Here is a 23,152-nt window from a genome sequence, read left to right as displayed (position 1 = left end):
GATTGGGCTATCACACAGCAACAGTTTACAATGTGGACATAATCTCTATACATTCTCTAGTTAGCTTTCTGGAATCCACATAGCTTAGCTGTAGCCAAGTCCTACACAAGTCTGTGTCCATTACTGTCTTGTACTTTCTTACTTAGCCTACCATAAACATTACGCCTGAGTAAGTTCTACATTTTCCTTTCGAAATATTGTGTAACTTACATCTTTAATATGTTATCTAGTAAATTACAGACGTCACTTAAAAGTAGAAGATAATTACGTCCTACGCGAGTCAATGCAGTCGTGTCCTTTAACTAGAGACTCTACAAGAGCTAAGTCACTGGTTTTCCTGGCTGATGCAAGCATTCCGCTCCATGCTCTAATTCATATTGTAATATTTTACTAATATTCTACTTATAATATTAACTTATGCTCATTGATAGTACCACTGAGAGAAGAAAAACTATGGGTGGTTGTGTCTCTTACATTTCTGGTACCTTCATATAAATCTACTTCATCCATTGATCCATTGCCTTTATTTTGAATGGGCCCTTCTTTAAACTTAAAGTAACCAATGCTGTGTATAATTGTGTAAGGTTTAATGTTGCTGAGACGCTCAACATATTTGATCTTATAAATTACAGTTATTCCTTCAAACTAGATGATAATTACGTCTTACGGGTATCCATGCTTTTATCTAGTCGAGCAGTTTTATAGAGTTATAAGACACTGTTAAGTCATTGGTTTTCCTTGCTAATTCAGGCAATATATATATATATATATCGTGGGCGTAGCTAGGATTTTTTTCGAGGGAGGGGTTGGGGGGAATCCCCGCGAAAAAAATATATTTATAAGTGTGTGTGTATATAATCTTTATTACATTCTGACCCATCATTCTTTCGGAAGACGCTTATTGTGCCCTAGAATAGGTTCTTCCTGGAGTTAGTGGGAAAATTGTAGACTCCCCGCCATTGCCAGCAAAGGGAGTCTGGGGGAGCGCTAGAAGCTCCCCCAGCGCGGGGCGGAGCCCCGCCGCCAAGCACTATTTCTGATATTGAAAGCCAATAAAATGCATATTCTGAGGTATCTAAAGTGCTTTTTGCTGCTATTAAAAAAAATTATTTCAAAAACCTAATGTGCTATTCTTACTGACTTAGACCCTCCCGCTACGCCCATGATATATATAGTAGTTGGGGGTAGTCTGTATATATATACAGATACTATATTTCCAGCAGACGTTTAGTAATGAACATATTGAGAAATAACATCAAACTCTCATAAATTGATGTATGTTTAATCGTTCCTCTCCGTTCGTCTTGGTGTCACGTAACAAGTACAACGACTCTGAAACTGGATAACTCGTCTCTCAATCTGATTGCTGTTTGTGGGGGAATAGACTAAGGCATTGGCGTAGCTGTATTCTTGTTGACAACTTGAGTTGTACCTGGCAGATTGAAAGCAATATAGTTGTTACTTGACAGTTTATTAAGTTATGGTTTAAGAATGAACTCCAATGTGGCACAGACCTAAGTGAAAGGTTTGTTGTGTTTGTCAAAAGCGAGAGATGTGTGACAAAACCACTTAACTACCTAACAATGGGACTCTAGTTCGAATCCCGACTCAAGCAGATTTGTGTTTGCTGAGCGGCAGCACGGAGACCTTCTTCCAGATAACACCCCCCCCCCCGAAACTGGCTCACAGAGTTAAGAGATTAGACCATAACTTACTGAACTTGCTATAGGCATGAAAGATGCGCTAGATAAAAGCAATGTTTACAAAAGCGTGCCACAGAGATTAAAGGAGAGGACAAAGGTGTGTAGTGGCTTGTCTTAGTGACCACAGGGGACACTTTGAATGACTCTTTACTACTTGTTCAAAAAAATACTTTTCTTCCAAAAATCCTATTATATATATATATGCTATTTTTAGACTGTGGCTTGCATGTGAGGTGTATAAAATCCAATGTTTGCGACGAGTTACTATTTAGGCCCGTGTTTAATAAGCTACAACCCAACACGTGCGCCTACTGTCTCAACACTTTCCGTAAGTCAGTGTGCTCACTCCTTGCCCACAAACACATACACAAAGCGAAAAAAAAGGGGGGGGGGGTAAAAAGGTGGAAGTAAAAAAAAAATTGAATCATTAATTTCAAGGTAAAATATCGCACACAGTAGAGGCTATGGCTGGTGAACGCAGTTTATAGGACGATCCTCATATTGGCTTCTCTTTTCTCTTTATATTTCAAGAAGAAATGAAATATAAATGTTTAGTTTATTTATATATTGTGACAGTAGCAATTGATATTTTATTTTAAATTCATTTTTTATATATACTACATAGTATAACTATAGGGCATAAGTCTCTATGGTGTTGAAAGTTTTTAGTTCACATTTATCTTATATAATACAGACGTTACTTCAAAAAAGAAGATTTCTAGCTAGGTTTTTGTTTTTTCAATTCTGCATGGTTTTTTCTCCCCTTCGTATTTTGTTGTCTCTTGCTTGTTTTATCAACACAATGGCCGGAAATAGTTGCATCAATGACACCCGAGAGGATATATTTTATCCTGTGTCACGATCCCGATCATCTTGTCTCAACCAAGTCCGCCTGCTGAGATATGACGGCATGTAATCTTATCCCAGATTGAATTCACTGACTATCGTGTCTGCACTTTCAAATGTCTTTGAGCCATTGGCTGCCTGGTCGAGCGGTTTGCGGACTTATTGATAGTCCCAGGCTCAAACCCTGCCCGCTCCCATCCCCCGTCGTCCTGCGGGAGGTTTGGACTAGGAAGTAAATTCTCTTCAACATCCGAAACATGTAAAACAAACAAACATTTCCTCAAGTTTCTTCGCTCAATTTGTTAAATTTTTAGAAATATCTTTAAAATATTGCAGACCAACTTGTTTTTATAATGTAAATATTTTTATTTTTTAATTACCGCAAATCATTTCTAGAAAAATAAGTTCAGTGTACTTTAGCAGCCCTCGAAAGGGCAAAAGACGCTATTAGTTTTATGTGGTCTATCTGTCCGTCCCGTTGAGAGCGCACTAACTAGATTGAAAATCCGACGTCGTGATATTTTAGATCTTTCAAAGTTCTGATGCAACGTCTTCTGAAAGCCAAATATTTAATTTTTTAATTATTTAATTTTTAAATTTAAAGATACAAGCAAGTTTTTTTTTCTTAAACATGCAACTATTTTACTTCAAAGTAATAAATAGGGGACACTATATTAATAATGGAGGACATTATTTTGTATATTTTTATAACATTTTTGCACATAGGCCTATGTTTTTGTTTTCTAAAATAATGTTCTAAGAAATATCTGAATTGCAATTACTAGGTACTAGGGGTGCACCGGATAGTACTTTTTGATATCCGGCCGGAGCCGGATATAACCGGATAGTACAATTAGATATTCGGTCGGAGCCGGATACCTACATGACTCAAACAGCTCGTTTTACTGAAGTTTTTGCAAATCTTCTATATAACATACCTATATTCATATTATTTTGTTATTTACTTTCTTACTTTAAACTATATCACTGATTGATAAATTAAAATGAACAGCATTTTTTTTTCAGATATGCTTATCATAAACTAATCTTTGTAACATGAGATGGTGTGTGCGTATGTATTGTAAAGTAGAATGTGGGATAACTCATGCAGAATATATAAACATATATGTAACTAATGTAAATCTTTCAAAGGTAAAGTTCACTCTTGGTTTTATAGCGTAAATCTTTCTTAAGTACAATCTAAGTTGTATAGTGGGTAGATGTTTGTGTTCATGTATTTGACACCATCAACTTGTCATTAGGCTCGTGTTTTAAAGGCCACAAACCGCTTCTGGTTTGTATCTAATACAGATAATGGCTTAGTAAATATCTTAAGTACAGCAAATTTGCAGCCATTATTATTGCTATTTAATTTACTAAATGCCCTTGCAAGCCACTTTTATACCCGTGGCTTGTGTAACAAAATACTTGTAGGGATGTGTCATGTAGTTCAGCGCCCTAATTGACATTTCTCTCCAAGTAAACAAACTTAGTGTCATCATCTAGTGACCTCTAGACAGTGTCAATATGTCTTAACAATTTGGTTTGTGGACCAGACCCTTGATTAACAATCTATCTCATAATAAACAAACTCATACCAGATTAACCTTATAGAGATTTGGCTTGTAGTCCCGCCCCTAATAAAAATTCTACTCCAAGTAAACAAACTCAGTTCCCTCATAAGATGTGACCTCTAGAAAGTGTCAACACGTTGACATCTGGCTTAATGTGGTCAGCTGCCTATCCGTGAACTCAATGTTATGGACTAAACAAACAAAAGGAGGTGGGGGTGCTCATCTCTACCTCTGGAGATATACCCGCACATCTAGACAGATTATCAGCGTGACGTAGTTAAGGAATATTACGTGTTTGCAAGACCACTCAAAGGTCAAGACAAGCTTTTAAAATGTGCCAGACATCGCTGCTACGTATGTAATACGAATTTATAATGTAAAGTCTTGTCCACCCCCCCCCCAATAACAAACCTAGTTCCCTCGTGTGACCTCTAGAGAGTGCTTACGTCCATCGTATCTGACTTGGGGTCACCTGTCAATCAATGAACTCAATGTGATGGGCTAAACAAATAAAAGGGGAAGGGAGTTGTTCATCTAGAAATATATCTGGTTACATTAGAGGTGTGGCTCTTGTAGTCCAGCCCCCCCCCCCCCCTAATAAAGATTAACTACTAAGTAAACAAACTCAGTTCCCTCGAAAGTTGTGACCACTAGAGAGTGTCAATACGCTGACATTAAACCTACGTCCATCGTATTTAACTTGTGGTTACCCACCCATAAAAAACTCAATGTGATGGACTAAACAAATAAAAGGGGGTGGGAGTTGTTCATCTCTACCTCTGGAGATATACCCGCACAACTAGACAGACGTCTGGTCAGCATGAAGTAGTCAAGGAATGTAGCATTTTAACATGTTAACTAACTTACTCAAAGGTTAAGACAAATTGAAAAAAGTGCCAGCCATTGCTGCTCTGTATGTAAAGCGTATTTATGATGTAAAGTTTCATCTCTATTTATATTAAGTTATTAACACGCCTTGTCTTTATAATAAACGAAGTTTGGTGCATATTCATAATGGCTCTATTATTAAGCACATTATTTTGTTTTCATATAAGCATTAATACATTCTATAACAGACAGTAATGGAACGAGGTCCACTTTATGCATATTAAATAGGTGTATTTTTTACTATCCGGTTTACTATCCGGTAGTGATATCCGACCGGAGCCGAATAGCACCGGATATTAAAAAATGCCGGATATTCGGCAGAATCCGGAGCCGGAGGGACTATCCGGTGCACCCCTACTAGGTACTAAATTTAGTGTTTTTTCTTTTATATAAGGCACTAACAATTTTAATAAAGTGTTTATTTTTGCTTTAAAAGGAAAAAATGCATCAAGTAGCCTATGTATATAGGTCCGATTTATTTTAAAACAATATATAATAAACAGAGTGTTAAGTTTAGTACTATATATTACTTTTCATACAGTGCAGTAAAGTAAAAAAACAACAACACCTTTTTAGACACTTAACCAAAGGGAAAGACTTCTTCCCGAAGCCCTTGAATTGCCATTGTTGACCCTTCACAAACGATATGGCCTAAATTGTGAAGGTGTGCATAAACTCAAAACCCTGACCCTTCAGAAAACCTTTAATTAAATGATTATAATAACATCCGTCAAGCCAGGCTCATGCAGTGTCAACTGATTGAATACATTTGAGCTTTAGAAAAGTAATAATATCATGAATATATCTCCATACCCTGTGGTATCATGCCGTCCGTCGGCCTAAGAATAGGCCTACAATAATATTGGCAACGCTTTCGACTCGCACTCTTCTTTTTGCATGGGCGCTATCCCTGTCTACCGTGTTTGTTGTTTGTGTAATAACTTCTAATCTCTAATACAGTGAGGTATGGTCAACGCAAAGCTTTAATTGCCTTACTTTTGGGACTTTGATTAGTGCCTCATGGAAAACAGTGGTTCGAAGCAAGGTGATTTGATGCAAGTCAACAGTCTTATGTTTCTCAAACGTTTGCATGCATACTCCTGGCTACTAAATGACGAGAGGCATTCATTAGAACATAAAGGGTTTGAAATGGGCGTGACCTTCCTAAGATCATCTACGTTTTCAGCCAGACGTTTTAGGACGGCCTGTTTTATTCATGGACAAATCATCAACAGAGCGATGGTACTAAAAACGGTGTATTTTTTAGATTTTTAAATTGACCAATGTGTTATATTGCGAATCATGTAGCCAGGATTTTGTTGGGGGGGGGGGATTTTTGCTCCCCCCCTCCCGCAAAACAAAATGTGTGTGTACATAATAAATCTTTATTGCATTCTGAGCCTTCATTCTTTCGGAAGACGTAAAATGTACCCTAGAATAGGTTCTTCCTGGAGTTAGTGGGAAAATTGTTGACTCCCCGCCCTTGCCAGCTAGGTGTTTTGGGGGAGCGCTGTAAACTCCCCCAGCGCGGGGCGAAGCACTATTTCCGGTATTGAAAGCCAACAAAATGCACATTCTCAGGTATCTACAGTGTATTATCCTGCTATTAAAAAGTTTCAAAACCCCTTTAGCAACGCTCATAGAATTTGGTGACTGTAGTTTGCTTTAGAATAAAATTGAAGAGAGAGAGGGTATTTAAACTCAAAACCATCAGGCGGGGTTTTAAACTATAAAGAAAAGCCCTCTGGAGGAGGGGGGTTTCAACTCAAAACCCCCCTTGGCTAGGCTACGCTCATAGAATTTTTTAGCTTTTTTTTTATATTGAAGAGGTATTTTTTAGTTTCAAACCCTGCTGAAAAAAGGGGGGGGGGCATGGCTTTGATCATACCATTTTGAGTGTGTAATTTTGCCCATGTTGCGAATTGTTAATGCTACATTAAGATTTGTTAGACTGAGCGCTGTGTTACATTGAACAGTTTTACACTGAGCGCTGTGTTGTATTGAACAGTTTTACATTGAGCACTGTGTTGCATCGAACAGTTTTACATTGAGCACTGTGTTACATTGAACAGTTTTACATTGAGCACTGTGTTGTATTGAACAGTTTTACATTGAGCACTGTGTTACATTGAACAGTTTTACATTGAGCACTGTGTTGTATTGAACAGTTTTACATTGAGCACTGTGTTGTATTGAACAGTTTTACATTGAGCATTGTGTTGTATTGAACAGTTTTACATTGAGCACTGTGTTGTATTGAACAGTTTTACATTGAGCACTGTGTTGTATTGAACAGTTTTACATTGAGCACTGTGTTGTATTGAACAGTTTTACATTGAGCACTGTGTTGTATTGAACAGTTTTACATTGAGCGCTGTGTTGCATCGAACAGTTTTACATTGAACATTGAGCTCTGTGTTACATTGAAGACACAATTCCTTTTCTTAGCAACTAGGGGCGTACGACACTCTCTCATCTCCCTCTCTCAGTACCCGAACACGAGACTAGCGACACGTTTCTCCCCTACGCCGACTCGGATGTTGTACAGAGACTTGGGAGATTTATTGCCAACATAAATATTACATAATATAAAAACATAAATAATTAAAAGTGCGAATCTTGCAATTGACTAACGGTCGTCTTATTTCCTCTTCGCTCTGATTCAGTATTGATCCGAGCATAGACTATGTCTTTTAATTTCAAGCAAAACAAAGCTACATCTGTCAGTTTCGCTATTTATAGGCTAATGGCATTATAGATCACGCTTCTGGTCTGATTTAGATTCTATGCGTGTCAAGGACGTCATCTTTAATGTAGGTCTCTAAAAAAATGTATTGCGATACATTTCTTTTAAGTTTTGACAGCATTTTAATCAAAACATTAGATTTGTTAAATATATAAATATACAAGATCACGGAGAGTTTGTGTAAAATATAGAAGACGACCCATGGTAGGAACAAAACATACATAAGGATAAAATCAATCTTCAATGTCGCATTTAATTTCTGAGATGATTATGTAACTAGCGGCCTATTACATCTGTAATTATTATTATTGTGGATAACAGGAACAATCATTGGTCTCCTTCAGTCGTAGAACGACTATGGTTCATCTCAGAGCACACTTCCTCATGTGTCTGTGGAGCCCGATTTTGGAGAGACACTCCCGTCCACAGATAGCGCAGGTTAAGGTAGCTTTTGCTTCGGTGGTAGAGGGGATGGCCATTTTTCGGATTGTACGTTTTTCTTCCTGAGCTGAGACCCATGCACTTTCACTGTCCATAGCTTTATTGGTCACTGACTCTCTCCATCTGGTGCGCTCTAGAGCTATGTCTTCCTAATTGTCAGTATTGATGTTCACTGATTTGAGGCCCCTTTTATTACATCTATGTAACGGAGGTGGGGGAGACCAGTTTTTTTTTTCTTGAGCCAGTCGCGAGTTGTCCATAGATGATGACTTTCGAGATGCGCTTGTCCTCCATCCGGCGAACATGTCCAAGCCATGGATAACAGGAACAATGCACTACAATTTATCAATAATCACAATCCTAACTCCATACAAAAATGAACACTAAAAAAACGACTGCCTGCGATCACATCCAATGCAGGGCCTGTGAAAAAAATTCAAAGGTCTGCAGTTCTGACACTGCACGAGGTCCTGGTTGTCATCTGCCTGAATAAGTGCACAGTAAAGGGATTTTTGTGTGTCTGATAGCTGGTTGAAGCTTATGCTAAATCCCGTGTAACTATTGGCCAGAAGTACGATGCCCCCGGAAGCGATATAAGAATCAACTCAGGCGCCATTTCGGCCTCGCTGGCATAGACGGAAGTAACTGGCAATAGATTGCCCCTGAAAGAGAAAATTGGAGAGCTCTAGCCAATGTCGCGGGACACACATTTGAGGCCCAACTCTTGCCGAAGACATGCGAAGAGACGGAAAGAAAATTTAAATAGACCCAAGGCGGACAACGGCTTTGTCTGCATCAGGAGTGGCAAAATATGCTAGTCGCAACTGGGTTTGCGTAGTCATGTGTGTCAAGGTGGGTTTTACGGGTTTACCTAGAGGATGACAAAATTAACCGGGCTCTCCACCTCAACAGGCTAATGCAGTAATCAAAGAGCAACAGCAAACCAAGTTGCACAATAACTGAACAGTGAATAAATGGTAAACGATCATTGAACACGAACAATATTTAACTCTAAAGCTAAATACCAATAAATAATATTCCGAACATATAAAAATCATGGGTAATTAAATAATGCCTTTTTAATTAAACAAGTTAGCACACCTCACGCACGCACAACCAATTTCGTCCATACGGCTCGGTAGCTTCAAATACTACAATAGATCAAGAATCAGTCACGGCTCCTGGGGCGAGCTTAAGACTACACTCTCCACCATAGCCCCAAGCCTAACATCATGAAACAAAAGAATAACCTAGATCTAGCGATGTCGCTACATCACATCACGCGACACCCGTACCGAAATAACAACTTACATTTATGTACTTACGTACCGTTGAATCGGTGGAACAATAAAACTGTAGCTCAACCAGATTCTACAGCTAGAAAGCTCTCCCCGCTACTAGAACACTATGGGAACTAAGCGTGACGTAAACACACACACACAATATTCTTGCCAACCAAACACACCCCAATACAAACTACTTCCTAGACATAAAAACACAACTATTAAAGACGAAAAGAAAACATCACGACACACACGACAATGTGAAGAATTGCACTTATCCTAAATCTTCGAAATGGAAGACATTGCCTTTATTTTATTACTAAATAACATTAAATTTTGTTTTAATAAACTATTTTTTAATAAAAAGAAATGGCATATTTCCGGAAGACTTAAAGTAGCTGTTGCACCTAAAACACGCATGACATCGATGGACTATTAGTTCTTCAGAGCAGTATAGTAGATTAACTGTAAGAACAATAAAGTAAATTCAAACCTTGTATTGTCTATCCCAACGCAACAATTGAGATGCCGGCATGTAACAATCAGAAACATTTGTTCCGTTGAGCAGTAAATATCGCCCTGAACTAAATCCACTTCTGTACCGTTCAAGTCTATAGCAGTGGATAATCTCTGCCAAGAAACATTGGCTGGACATGCAGGTAAGGAAGACTCAACATCAAACGAACGTCTCTGAAAAAAAAATCATGATGTTATAAGCAATAGAAAGCAATAGAAAAAAAAGAATACTGTTAAAAAAACAACATTTATCTAAGGGAAAGAACCGCTAATTACTCAAATGTATCTGAAAATTACAGGGTTTATCTCCCATTCTGCTGTATAAAACAAAGTTATTTGTTAATTTTTGGATTGATTCGTTTATTATCATCGACTATGAATAATTAGGCAAAAGTTCAACTTCAACCGAGAATGGGAAGTGGGAGAAAAAAACATGTCAAAAAGTAATCAGTGTATTAAAAGCACACATACATCCACATCTCTCATTAAGTAGCATTTATTCCCCTTATTTCGATATAAAACCAAATATTTAACCAACAACAATTAATTAATTTTTTTTATTGATTCATGTCTTGTCGGGTTCAATGCATAATTGTGCAAAGTTTTAACTTGATCCGAGAATAGGAAATAGAAGAAAAAACATGTTCAAACTTTTTACCAGACAGACAGATAGACAAAGTTGATATAAGCTTTGTTAACAAATATAAAAATTAAATCTTAAATAAAAAATAAGATATAACAAATATCAACATTAGATCTCGAGTAGGGTCCATTAGAAGAACTAAGAAAAGTATGCTACGTTTATGCATTGTTAAGGCCTCCGCGCGGTGTTGATTCTTGGCAATCTGTCTAGTGTAGATCTGACTGGAAGTAACGCTGAACTCAACACTTCAGTAACACCGGCGAAAGGCCGAAACAATCAAATATGTAGTCGACGCTGATATGTTGTTCTACAAATATGTTTAATACTCAAAAAGGGAATCGTCCGATGTCAATTATGTCGTACTCAAGTCACTACTCTACAAGAAGCGTCTTCCTTTTAGCGTCACTTAGAGCGTTCTTATTTTTTAAAGATCTGTCACGTCACTTGTCGCTAATTAAAACTTTCCCCTTATTCCCGAAACAAATAACTAATTCCTAATCATGTCATAACAACTCCTCCCCCTCCCGCTAAAAAAAATTGCCTGTCAATTTTTTTATCTACTGTCTTAGTCTTACAATGTGCAAGGGCCAAAATGTAGGGAAACATAAAAGACAACACAACTTGAGTCTTGATTGCGGTTTCAACTTCTCTTCCTGTGTCCACAATCAAGTTCCTCTGAATAAATATTTCCCTCACGTGTCACTAACTGATACTGTCCAATGTGATGTGCCATAGGTGACCGCAGATATAGTTCGTTTACGCTGACACTCTAGGTGTGTCTATCTATACTTCATCACATCACGTTCCAGAGGTTATAGGCCTACCGCTCTCCCTCACACGTCAGGACAGACAATTTACCTAATATGACAAATCGACATTTATCAATACTCGTTCTCCCACTATACACCTAACGTTCTTTCGGGCATTTACAAGTGTATTTTATTTCCTCTCTCCACTTACTTGTCCCCACACGACCTAACTCTTGACTGATGTATGATCATGATCAAATACAAAGAATAAATTATAAAACTTACTTTTTCGTGATGTAACTACATCCTCGCCTTATAAATGCCCTTTCTATTCATACAAACATACATACAATTCATACATACTACCCGAAATCAATAACCAACATGAGCTAATCTAATAATAACGCAATAGCATTTATAACATAAATATCCTATTCAAAAATACCTTAACACAACCTAATACCCATCTAGTTATGACTACTAGTTAAGTCAATTACTTAAATTAAACAAACGCAACTGTGTCCAAGTTATATGTTCCTTCACCTATCTCAACGTAACTTGAGACAACATGTCCGCCACTATATTGATACTTCCGCTTATTGCCTTTATTTCAAACTAGACATATGTTACCCGCGACCCGCGGGTCTTTATTTGCGCATTACTGTCGATATAGTCACTGAGAGTGTTTTGTAAACAATTAAACGAAATAATAATGTAATAAGTAAAGCGAATGTGTCAATGTAAAAATAGTGTGAATGAAGCTATCAAATCAAAATAGCTAATAGGCTTAAATCCATTTTTTAAAATTAAAACATTTGCTTTTGAATAATCTAGTGGATTGGATTTAGATGTATGTTAAACGTAGCTAATGATCCTTTCACGTTATTTCTCTTTCGCTACGAAAATAAAATTAGTTTTGCGAAAATGGTTTACCCGAAGTCGATACATTCTTATCTATTAAAAACGAAAAGAGCGATAGCTTTGTTAAATAAATGGGATTATAAAGTGAACAATTAAACGAAATAATTTTTAGTACGCGATTCATGAATGAATATAGATCTAGGCCTATCTCAACTCGGCTTCGCAGCTTTAGTAAACGAATGTAGCTTTAGAAAACCAAATTTGAATGTTTATCTGATCAAAATATGAAATGAATGGACTTTAATTAATATATTTATGTGTTAAAGTATAAAACTATCTGTGCGAAGAGAAGTTTTATCATCTTAGAGTTGGATTAGAGTTTTAGATCTAGGGATGGGATTATAAAGTGAACAATTAAACGAAATAATTTTTAGTACGCGATTCATGAATGAATATAGATCTAGGCCTATCTCAACTCGGCTTCGCAGCTTTCGTAAACGAATGTAGCGTTAGAAAACCAAATTTGAATGTTTATTTGATCAAAATATGAAATGAATGGACTTTAATTAATATGTTTATGTGTTAAAGTATAAAACTATCTGTGCGAAGAGAAGTTTTATCATCTTAGAGTTGAATTAGAGTTTTAGATCTAGGGATGGGATTATAAAGTAAACAATTAAACGAATTAATTTTTAGTACGCGATTCATTACGGTATTGTCTAATGAAAGAATGTTCGTCAGGAAATCTGTAGTCACAGATATCAGGAACTAATTTATGTAAAAAATGCTTTTGAAACACAAAATTGAAGGTTAATTTTATTCTATAATGAAATCAATGGATCTTCTTTTGTATTTTCATGTGTCAAAGTAAAAAACTATCTGCGCAAAGTGTATTTCTTAAAATTAGATCTAGGTCTAAATCCTTTCTATCTTTTCTAATGTCAACATTGTAGAAAATGGCCTAGATCCATAAAATACTATAGCTGTAATAGAGTCGGACAACTTTATTTTTTTTGAGGGTCTTAAGTTTGTTTTAGGGCTACAATACATACACTACGGTCTAAGTTGGTACCCAAGGAACATTCCTGCCTAGTTTTATCAAGATTGGTCAAGCGGTTTTGATGTCTATAAGTAACATACATCCATACATCCATACATACACCACACATTCTACTTTATAATATAAGATTTGAAATTCTGCAGTATCAGGAACCATCTACATATTCTTCCATTCTTCATGCTTTTCTGTTGCATGAACTGGAGAGGTTTATGATCAGTGAGCAAACAAAATTCTTTGCCCAACAAATAACTTTCTAACTTTGTCACCACCTAAACTATAGTTCTCTCTAACTGGAGTTACCATCTCTTCTTACGCCACTATAGCCCGCGTGTGGCCTTCTACCTCGGTATGACTTGCGATTACCGCTACCACAGTCAACTCTTCTATCGTCACTGTCGGATACAGACCTGTGCCTCCTATCCGAACTCGCAATCTTCTGTTCAGACTGTTCTGCCCTACTCCAACAGTCTCTAGCGATGTGCCCGTGTTTATGGCAGTTGAAACAAATTCTGTCCTTTCTAGGTTTGTTTCGCCTCATGTTGCCATACCTGCTTTTCCAACTTCTAACCTGTTTGTCAGTAGCGGCTCTGACACCTGCTACATTTCCAAGTAACACATCTCTAGATAACCTCGGCATGGCTACCCCTTCGCAATACCCTGTGTATAATGGAGATCGAAGGAACACTTTGCAAGCTTCGAATCTCTTAACTGCGCCGTCTGCCAACCTGACTGATTTGGTATAGCCTAAATAATCCTTAGATTTCACTAATCCCCCTCGAACTGCGAGTGTACTGCTAGCTGTGTCCCGGATCACATTTACCTGTTTATTATTTATCATGCCTTTATATAGTTTAAATCTATCTTCCCCACAATCAACGTAATTAATTTCTTCATCTGGTTCACTATCTCCATTATCCTGCTCCCTACCTTGAATGTTCCTCACAAAATTAACCCTATCTGGTGGCCGATTATCCCTCTCTTGTCTACGGTTTTCTTGATTACCTCTCCTATCCCTAGTGCCACTATTATCCTGTGCATTTCTATTGCCAGCTCCATTCCCTCTATGTTTCTTACACTGGTATGCCATGTGTCCCTTTTCCTGACAGTTAAAACATGTAACATCCCTAAAGTTTCTATCACCCGCTTTAGGTCTATCTATTCTCCTATCATAACTTTCCCTGCCATTGTTTTCATTTTCCCAGGATCTATCTTTTATGCCCTCATAACTATCCCGAGCATTGTTCCCACGTTCCCTGGACCTATCATTTCTCTTACCATAATCCCTATCACTAACATCATTTCTCTTTACATAATTTACCAGGTCAATAACTTTTTTATGGTCGCTAACCGAAAGTGGGTTGTTTGGGTAAGCATTCTTAAAGATCCTAATAATTTCTACCAAGTCTTCAATTACCTTCGGGTTTCTTTCTTTTACAAAGGACTGTAGCTGAGGGTCGCACTTATTGATAAAGTTATCAATCAGAATGAAGTTCTTCAACCCCTCGTAGGTGTTCTCTACATTCTCGAATCCGAGCCATTTCGTGAAGAAGTCCTTCTCTGAGTTGATGGTTGTCTGTGGATCAACTTGGCTGGATGGAGTGTTTTCGTAATACTTCTTTCGGAATGTTGCCGCGTTGTGCCCGTATGCGTTTAGCAGTTCCTTCTTTAGCACCTGATAGCTGTTTTGCATCGAGTGGTCATGGTTTTGGCAAATCGTGAGGGCTTTCCCATGTACGAAGTCCAACAAGATTTCGGACCACTCCTTCTCCTGGACATTAAACTTTGCTAGTTTAATTTCAAAACGTTTTAGATAGTCGCCGATGTCGTCCTTGTCTTCTGCAAAAGGTTGGATTTTCTTTTTCATCCATGCGGCGCTACTATGGCTTTCTATGTTGGCACTATTGTTGCTGTTCCCTTCGGTGGGCACACTTACACCAGCCTCTATCCTCATCTGTTCAACTTGAATTCTCACTTTTCTGTCCGCCTCTTCTTTCTTCTCCCTCTCTACACGTTCCGCCTTTGTAACTTTTCCCTCTCCAACTTTTCTGCCTCTCTAACCTTTTCCCGCTCTATGCGATCTGCTTCTTCCTTTTCTTTTTCTCTGCCTCTAGCTTTCTCTCTCTCCAAGCGTTCTGCTTCTCTAATTCTTTCCTTCTCCAAGCGCTCTGCTTCTGCCGCCACCATCTGCTGTACATAGGCAGTTAGTTCTTTGCCGCGCAGTTCTAGTTCTGTCTTGGCTTCATGAATTAGCTTTTTTCTAAATTCTTCCAGGTCGTAACCTGAAGTAGTTGCCATATTACCTTTATGTTACTTTACCTCGCTTTTTATTTAAATTATCTTACACACAGGCCTAATAGCTACTATTACCTATGTTCTATAAATCAAATTACCTTTTGAGCGTAACCTCGCTCCGAGACTTCCTAATATCTCTTGATTCAAATGAATTAAATTCAACACTCTACCCTTGGCGTCTAGACTACCAACTCCGACTCATACTAACTTCTGTACTTTCCAAGATACACTTAGTATCCTTGGTACCAGTGTGTAGGCGTGTAGGCTACACTCTGACCCGACTGAATACGATGTGCGACACACGCACACTCCACCGACTACGTGTTACTCAACACGAGTCGCCGGTAAATAGACCAACCTGTCTATTTACAAATACTAAAATTACAAATGGGCAATCCGGCTTCACCTCGATTGTTCCCCAGATCTAGTCTAGATTACGCTAGATCTTAGTTACTTCTTACCTGCTTTCACAGCCAGGAGTGTATATAACTTACTCATACAAATAAACTATGAAAATAAACCTAAATACGATAAACACCAAACTATAGATCTAGTTCTAATGAATGAGACTTTCGTCTGACAGTAAGATTTAAGACGGGAGTATTACAAACAATTAATACACAACGTTACTACAACAAAAAAAATGCTTAACTAAATGATTCACATTCACATACAGGACGAATTAACAGCTAAACGTATATCTGAACCTCTTGCTAGATTACACCTAATTTTAAGGATATCCCCAATCCACCACGTTTAACCTGGTAGTGATAATCTAGCGAGTGGTCACTTAGCTACAGACTCTAATTATTCTAAGGAGAAAGTAGTTAAATAACACTTGACTTATCTGTCTAAGAAGCGGCGATAACTCCACAGTCAGTCTCGGGTCCACTCTTCCTACGCTAATGTCTGTCCCGGCGGCAAGGCTCACGGCGATGTCTTCCCTAGCGGTGAGATAAGGACAGCGAACGTTTCGGCTCTCCAAGGTCCTTCGGTACTGGTCTGCAACGGCTCCGGTTCTTCGGTGGTACGGCGTCTGGTTCTGGTTCACGGTGATCTGTCGTCTGGCTCCGGTTCGTCGGTGACGTAGAGTCTGGTTCCGGTTGCTGGTTTCAAGGCAGGTACGGTGGTTCCAGGTGGTCGTCTGTCCAAAGTGAAACTGGAACGGTCCAACAGTTGACACAGCGACAAAGTCAAAGTCCAGTGCTAAAATACCGGCTATCTTGCTATCTAACGTGTAGCACAGATTCAGCCGAGACGTAGATCAAATTAGCACTACTGTACTTAAGTGCCGTAGGCAGTAAGATGGCTCCTACGTCAAAAGTTCTTTGGCGTGACCTCAACGGTCGATCTTGGCCTTGCAGAGGTGACCTTAACGTTCGTCCTCACGATGCCGGGCAGGCGATATCTCTTCAATACGGCTTTGACAGGACGGTTTTCTTCCCTTCCACCAACTGTAGCCTTCTCGATACCGAACTACAGGCTTCAATACGATGCCCCAACGTATGGGCGTTTACAACTTACAAATGTAGATCTAGATCTATATTTCGTTACCTCCTAGGTCTACGAGTCCAGGGTCTCACTGGCTTTCCTTCGCCGACGTGGCTGTATAATCAGGGTCTAGCTGCAGACTAGGCCGATGACGTAACTTCTGCCTCCTCCTAACAGAGGGCTTCTATCCTGGATGTTGATGCCAGTGAGCTCCTAGTCTGGGGTCGCCACGTTGTTAAGGCCTCCGCGCGGTGTTGATTCTTGGCAATCTGTCTAGTGTAGATCTGACTGGAAGTAACGCTGAACTCAACACTTCAGTAACACCGGCGAAAGGCCGAAACAATCAAATATGTAGTCGACGCTGATATGTTGTTCTACAAATATGTTTAATACTCAAAAAGGGAATCGTCCGATGTCAATTATGTCGTACTCAAGTCTACTACTCTACAAGAAGCGTCTTCCTTTTAGCGTCACTTAGAGCGTTCTTATTTTTTAAAGATCTGTCACGTCACTTGTCGCTAATTAAAACTTTCCCCTTATTCCCGAAACAAATAACTAATTCCTAATCATGTCATAACAGCATAAATGCAATGATGTTATAAAAACGCTGCTGGATTTAATTCTTATCTCCGTATGTGATCTTATGTCATATAGTTTAAGCGGGCTCCAATGTGTATCAACCGTGAACCAACCAATGACAACCATTTATGTACCGAGTATAGCTCTATTTATTTGTTTGAAAAATGATTCTTTGAATCAATGAAACAATCGCTGATCTAGTGCATAATAATTATAGAAGTTATTCAGAGGCGTAGTGATAAATGGGAAGCATGATGCTGCGGGCGCCCCAGGCAGAGTGGCGCCAAAAGATTTTAAAAAACTAATTTTATTTTCTGGAAATTTTCTATTTTTTTAATTATTTTTAACTAACATTTTCCCAAAGAACTAATTACTTATTACATGACTTGATCTGTCTTATAAGTTAGCCATAGACATTTAGAGACCTATCAATAATGTGTCTGTTATCAAGAAGTGCAGAATAATTGAGTCTAATTCTGGAAAAAGTCCAAAAAATCTTTTTTTTTTCAATTTTACTTTATTTTTTTATTTTCTAAATAGTTTTATACTAAAAAAATAAATTGTTTTAAAATACTTTTATAAATCTGAAAGAGGAAGTAAGTATTCCGTCCAATTTTCCAAATGAACAAAGTTTTCCGTCGCAAAGTTTGGTAAACGTTTCTCTTTGAAACAGACGACAGAATCTCGACAAAGAAATAATTTATGGACTCCGTGTTAGTGAAAGGTTATGGCAAGTTCTACACGGGGCAGAAAACTTACCACAAAAGAATGGTATAGATTTCAAATAAACTCCAAAATTTTAGCTATTTAGTCCTTGTTACTAATGTTAATTTATAAATATCACTCACATTTCTGATGTCATATTCATTTGAGTTGATTGAATTTGATGAATAAAAATATCTTTCCTTGAGTTTTGGCTTCTCTGGTAACGGAGATAAAATAGTTTCTAGTTCCTGTCTGTGTGCTTCATGACGTCTTCTACTTCGTAGCGGGTCGTGCAGTGGTCGTCTGCGTCGTAATCTGGAATACTCTAGGAATTCATCTATAATGAACACAAAACGTTAGGCTATCTATCTATCTATCTATCTATCTATCTATCTATCTATCTATCTATCTATCTATCTATCTATCTATCTATCTCTTATCTAATCTATCTAATCTATCTATATATCTATCTATCTATCTATCTATCTATCTATCTATCTATCTATCTATCTATCTATCTATTTATCTATCTAATCTATAGCTTGCTATATGGCTAGATTCACTAATTGTCACTTTCTGAAAATTCTTGACGTACCGGTAACTAGAAGACAGCGTGCTCTAGAAACACTTATATGTAATTAATTTTTAGTAGATCTAGAGTCCTCAGTGGTTCCCAAACTTTTTTGTTATATAAACTCCTTGCCATGTTTTCCTGTTTTCAGTATACCCCTTCTTAGCTAATTATACATTTGTGAAATTTCATCAAGTTAAATTCACCAAACAAAATAATAAACACAGTATGCTATTTACTCTGATAGTATAACAGTTTAATATGAAAACTTTTTGGCTAGAGATGTCTATTTTGACAAACGTGCTGAAACACTTTTCCCACTAGATATGAAGATGGAAAAACAATGAGAAACTTTCTGGTGATATTCCATTATATCTAATAAGAATCAGGTGTAATCTTTTTGAAGCAAGAAAAGCTGATATCATTTTAAAATTGTACTTTAAGGTCTTCATTAGTTTTTGTTCCACTGTGGGTCTATTCTGAACTTTATATTGGGTGTTCAAAAGTATTTGAAATCCTTATCTGTTTTATTAGTGTGTCATCGTCTCAAATGATACTCAATCTTAGATTGTTTCATAGCGTCCATATTTAAAACTTAAAATAAATGCTATTGATTGTTCTACAAGGAACGAATGAAACCAACTTTTAAAAAAATCAACACTGCCTTAGATACATACATGTCTTTTCAATTCTGTCATATTTAATATTATTCTCATGTAGACACAATTAAGCTGATTTTTTAAAAATTCAATCTAATAACATGATTCTAACTCAACTGATTAGCTAAGGCATGGGCGTAGCCGGAGGGGGGGGTTCACTCCCCCCCCCCCGAAATGAAATCCGAAATGAAATCCCATACCCGCAAGGGGGGAGGGGTCGGAGTTTAGTGACTGATTTTTTTGCTTTGATTTTGTTTATTTTAGGTGAGATTTTAATACTAAGCCATCAAGGGGGTTTTGCAGTTGAATCCCCGCCTTCTATAAAACAAAACAAACAAAAAAAAAATAAGCAAACGACAATCCCCAAATGCCAAGAGCTTAGCTAAGGTAGATTTTGATTTTAACCCCCCCTCCGAAATTAACGATAAAACCCCCTCTTCAATATATGACTATCCATTTTTCAGTCACCAGATTATATGAGCGTAGCCAAGAGGTTGTTTTTTTTGTTTACCCCCCACCCAGCGGGGTTTGCAGCTAATAGCCACCTCTTTCATATAAAAAGAGAAAATTACACTCAAAATTCTATGAGCGTAGTCAAAGGGTGTTTTGGGTTTAAACACCTCCAGCGGGGTTTGAAGCCAAAAATACCTCCTCAATAAAAAAAAAAACCAAGTTACTCAAAATTCTATGAGCATAGCCAAATGGGTTTTGAGTTTAAACCCCCTTTCAGCGGCATTTGAAGCCAAAAATTACGAGTAATTAGTTAGCTCATTGGTTAAATTGTTTCATTGATCCATGGGTTGTCCTCGACAATGAATAATTGTGCAAAGTTTCAACTTGATCCTAGAATGGGAAGTGGGACAAATAACGTGTACAATATTCCACCCAGACAGACAGACAGTGAGTTGATAGAATCTTTGTAATTTTAAAAAACATCAAATAAGTGTGTTTCTCTCTCTCTCTCTTTCTCTCTCTCTCTCTCTTTCTCTCTCTCTCTCTCTTTCTCTCTCTCTCTCTCTTGACAGATGGCTGACCAAGACGTTTATAATTTATTGGGTGACTTTATAAATAGGACATGATGTAATTAGCGGCAAAGCTGATAAACTGCTTGTTAATAACTGATATATAGCACAAGGATGTAGGCCTATAGGGCCTGTGTTGTGTTTTGTTTCAACGTGACTTTTACGGGATTTTCTTTTAGATATTTAAATGTAGATAATACTAGACCTCGACTCTACATACGCCAATGCTGGACATGATAAGACACTGTGTCAACGTTTTAATTCCTCTCAGCATTAGATAATTGATTACGTGCCAGTAGAGAGAGCTAATTTAATCATGAAATAATATAATTTCTATAGGTTAGTGCCTTCTATAAACATGCTGTAACGTCGAGGCGATAAAAAAAAAAGAGTAACAAATCTGTAGGTCTACATAAGTCAAACAGTGTCAGACGTCAACAAAGTAAGAATGAATGATATGACAGGGACAACTAGGAAGTGACGCGATGTAATTGTATTTGTGTAGAGCAGTGGCTCCCAAACTTTTTTGGCTCGTAGATCCCTAGCAATGTTTTCCGGTATTTGGTAGACCCCCTGCTTAGCTAATATTGTAGACATTGTTGTTCGCTGATTCATGAACTTCAAATGTATTTTTTTTTAAACTAATTTCTAGTCTAGTAATGTGAAGACTGCAAAAGTAATAAATAACACATTTAAGTTAATCTTATAAAATTTATGAAACAAGTCTGTTAAATAGGCAATGTCCGAGTTTCTCTCGATTAAATTTTAAATCATCCAATATAATTTCGACAATGAAAATGCCAAATAAAAAAAATCAACCCATCTGTCTACATTTCACATTAAGATTCGGTCATGCCAAGCATTTGTTAACTGTAGATTAAATATATGAGGTATTAAAATTTACAATAATTTTTATTGAAATAATAGGATTGAGATTTAAAGTATTACCTGTAATACGTCATAGATCGTTTATATTTATATGAGATAATTGTTAATTTCATTGATGCGATATCAAAATTAAAATCACAAACTTCTCAAATGAGATCCACTAACATAGTAACAAGGACCCCCGTTTACATGACATGGATCCCCAATTATTTATTCCACTTTCGTAGACCCCTTGGAAGTCTTCGTAGACCACTGGGGGTGGGGATCTACATAGATCTAGACCATTTGGGGAATCACTGGTGTAGATGTTAAATAAGTAAGTCTGTAAGCTTTAATATTTAGTCTTGAAAGGAGTCTCATTCAGCGAAACTTAATTTTAGACTCCATTTTGTCTTAATGAGATTAAATTTGTTTGAGATCTAGTCTCTAGATCTAATATGTCTATCATTCAAATGGTGTGTTTAAATACAATAAACTCTTACTCTAATACTCTCTTATTCAATTCTTGCGTTTAAATGTTAATAAAGAATGTAAGGCTGAGAGAGTTAGCATAGCCACTGTATACATAGACCTACATCTTTCATATCTCTTAGAGTCTAAGACTTACACTTATGTCTTCAATTGTTTAGGTATCAAAGTCACGGGAATCAAGTGTGTACGTAGGAAAAGTTAGTCAAGAGCTGGCAGTCAGAGGCGGACTGGGTGTCAAAATAGGCCAGGGCATTTCTATATCATCGGCACATAAATTGTATATTATATGATGGACATTCTAGGTCTACCTGTACTTAAAATCCTATGTTAAGTTTGATAATGTATCGATAGCTGTACACGTCCATGAAGTGAACACTATATACTTATAAGGAGTATAGGCCTTTTGCTGCTTTTTTATTCACATAGTTTGTAGGCCCTAAAAAGATGAAGCCTACTAGTAGCACTGCCTACGGATGGTGGCTATTACATTATTTCGTAAAATGTATTAGATTAAATAAGTAGGCCTTAGTAGTCTGTAAAAGAATTTTTTAAGCACGTCGCTCAGAGGGCCCCTCTTACAATAGAATATGATAAAACCTTTAACAAATTACTACGTGCCAAAGTGGCATCCTTATCTTATAAAATACAGACGTGACTTCAAAAAAGAAGATTATGACTGTGACCTACCGCCCATTTGAGTATTGTCCCAGCGGGTCTATGACTCTTGGAACTCTAGGCCTATAGAAGTCTGCCTCCATCTGCCTGTCTGAACAAACTTCTGTCTGGGAAAGATCCAAGAGGATGTACATTATTACATCCCTATTACCGTGCAGGTGTCTACCATAAAAAAGGTTCAAACAGCCCCTCGAGGAACGGTTTGTGGATGTTAGTTGGGGCTTTCGCCCACCCCCCGCCAGTGCAACGGACTCGGCCCTTATACAACCGAACGGGGGTTCTTATTTGCTTATCCTCCATTTCCCCCCGAGCGCCACGGTGAGGCTGCGAAGCATTGCCCGGGAGTTTCATGTCGTAAGAACAGCCATTGTCTTTTTTTTTTTAATACAAAAAATTTAAAGAAATAAAATGATTTTTTTTTTAAAGTGCAATCTGTTAAAACCTTCTATCGCAAGTCCAGTGATAAATAGATGTTTAAACAAGCAGAAT

At 37.6% G+C, this 23,152-nt stretch overlaps 1 protein-coding gene across 1 annotated transcript; it reads right to left on the bottom strand.

Moving 5' to 3' along the window:
• Positions 1 to 1,266: 1,266 nt before the first annotated feature.
• On the bottom strand, positions 1,267 to 22,697 carry LOC106057619 (neurotrophin-3-like). The gene is made up of 4 exons (XM_013214894.2): positions 22,676 to 22,697; positions 18,521 to 18,714; positions 9,975 to 10,171; positions 1,267 to 1,432 (listed from the first exon to the last, which is right to left on the bottom strand). Exons 1-4 carry the CDS (start codon positions 22,680 to 22,682, stop codon positions 1,282 to 1,284), a joined length of 549 nt encoding a protein of 182 aa, XP_013070348.1. The 5' UTR covers positions 22,683 to 22,697; the 3' UTR covers positions 1,267 to 1,281.
• Between the last annotated feature and the right edge of the window lie 455 nt (positions 22,698 to 23,152).

The sequence above is a fragment of the Biomphalaria glabrata genome, chromosome 6 (genome assembly GCF_947242115.1).
Source record: "Biomphalaria glabrata chromosome 6, xgBioGlab47.1, whole genome shotgun sequence".
Lineage (NCBI taxonomy): Eukaryota > Metazoa > Mollusca > Gastropoda > Planorbidae > Biomphalaria > Biomphalaria glabrata.
Note: the sequence above shows the minus strand (reverse complement) of the source record. Positions and strands in the feature narration are given on the sequence as shown.

What these genes read in the sequence shown, in the direction of transcription:
- LOC106057619 (XM_013214894.2), bottom strand. An exon ending in ATGAATATGACATCAGAAAT is followed by an intron (nt 10,172 to 18,520) that starts GTGAGTGATATT and finishes TTTTTTTTTCAG; the next exon opens with AGACGTTCGTTTGATGTTGA. An exon ending in GTTGGGATAGACAATACAAG is followed by an intron (nt 1,433 to 9,974) that starts GTTTGAATTTAC and finishes TCAATCTGCCAG; the next exon opens with GTACAACTCAAGTTGTCAAC.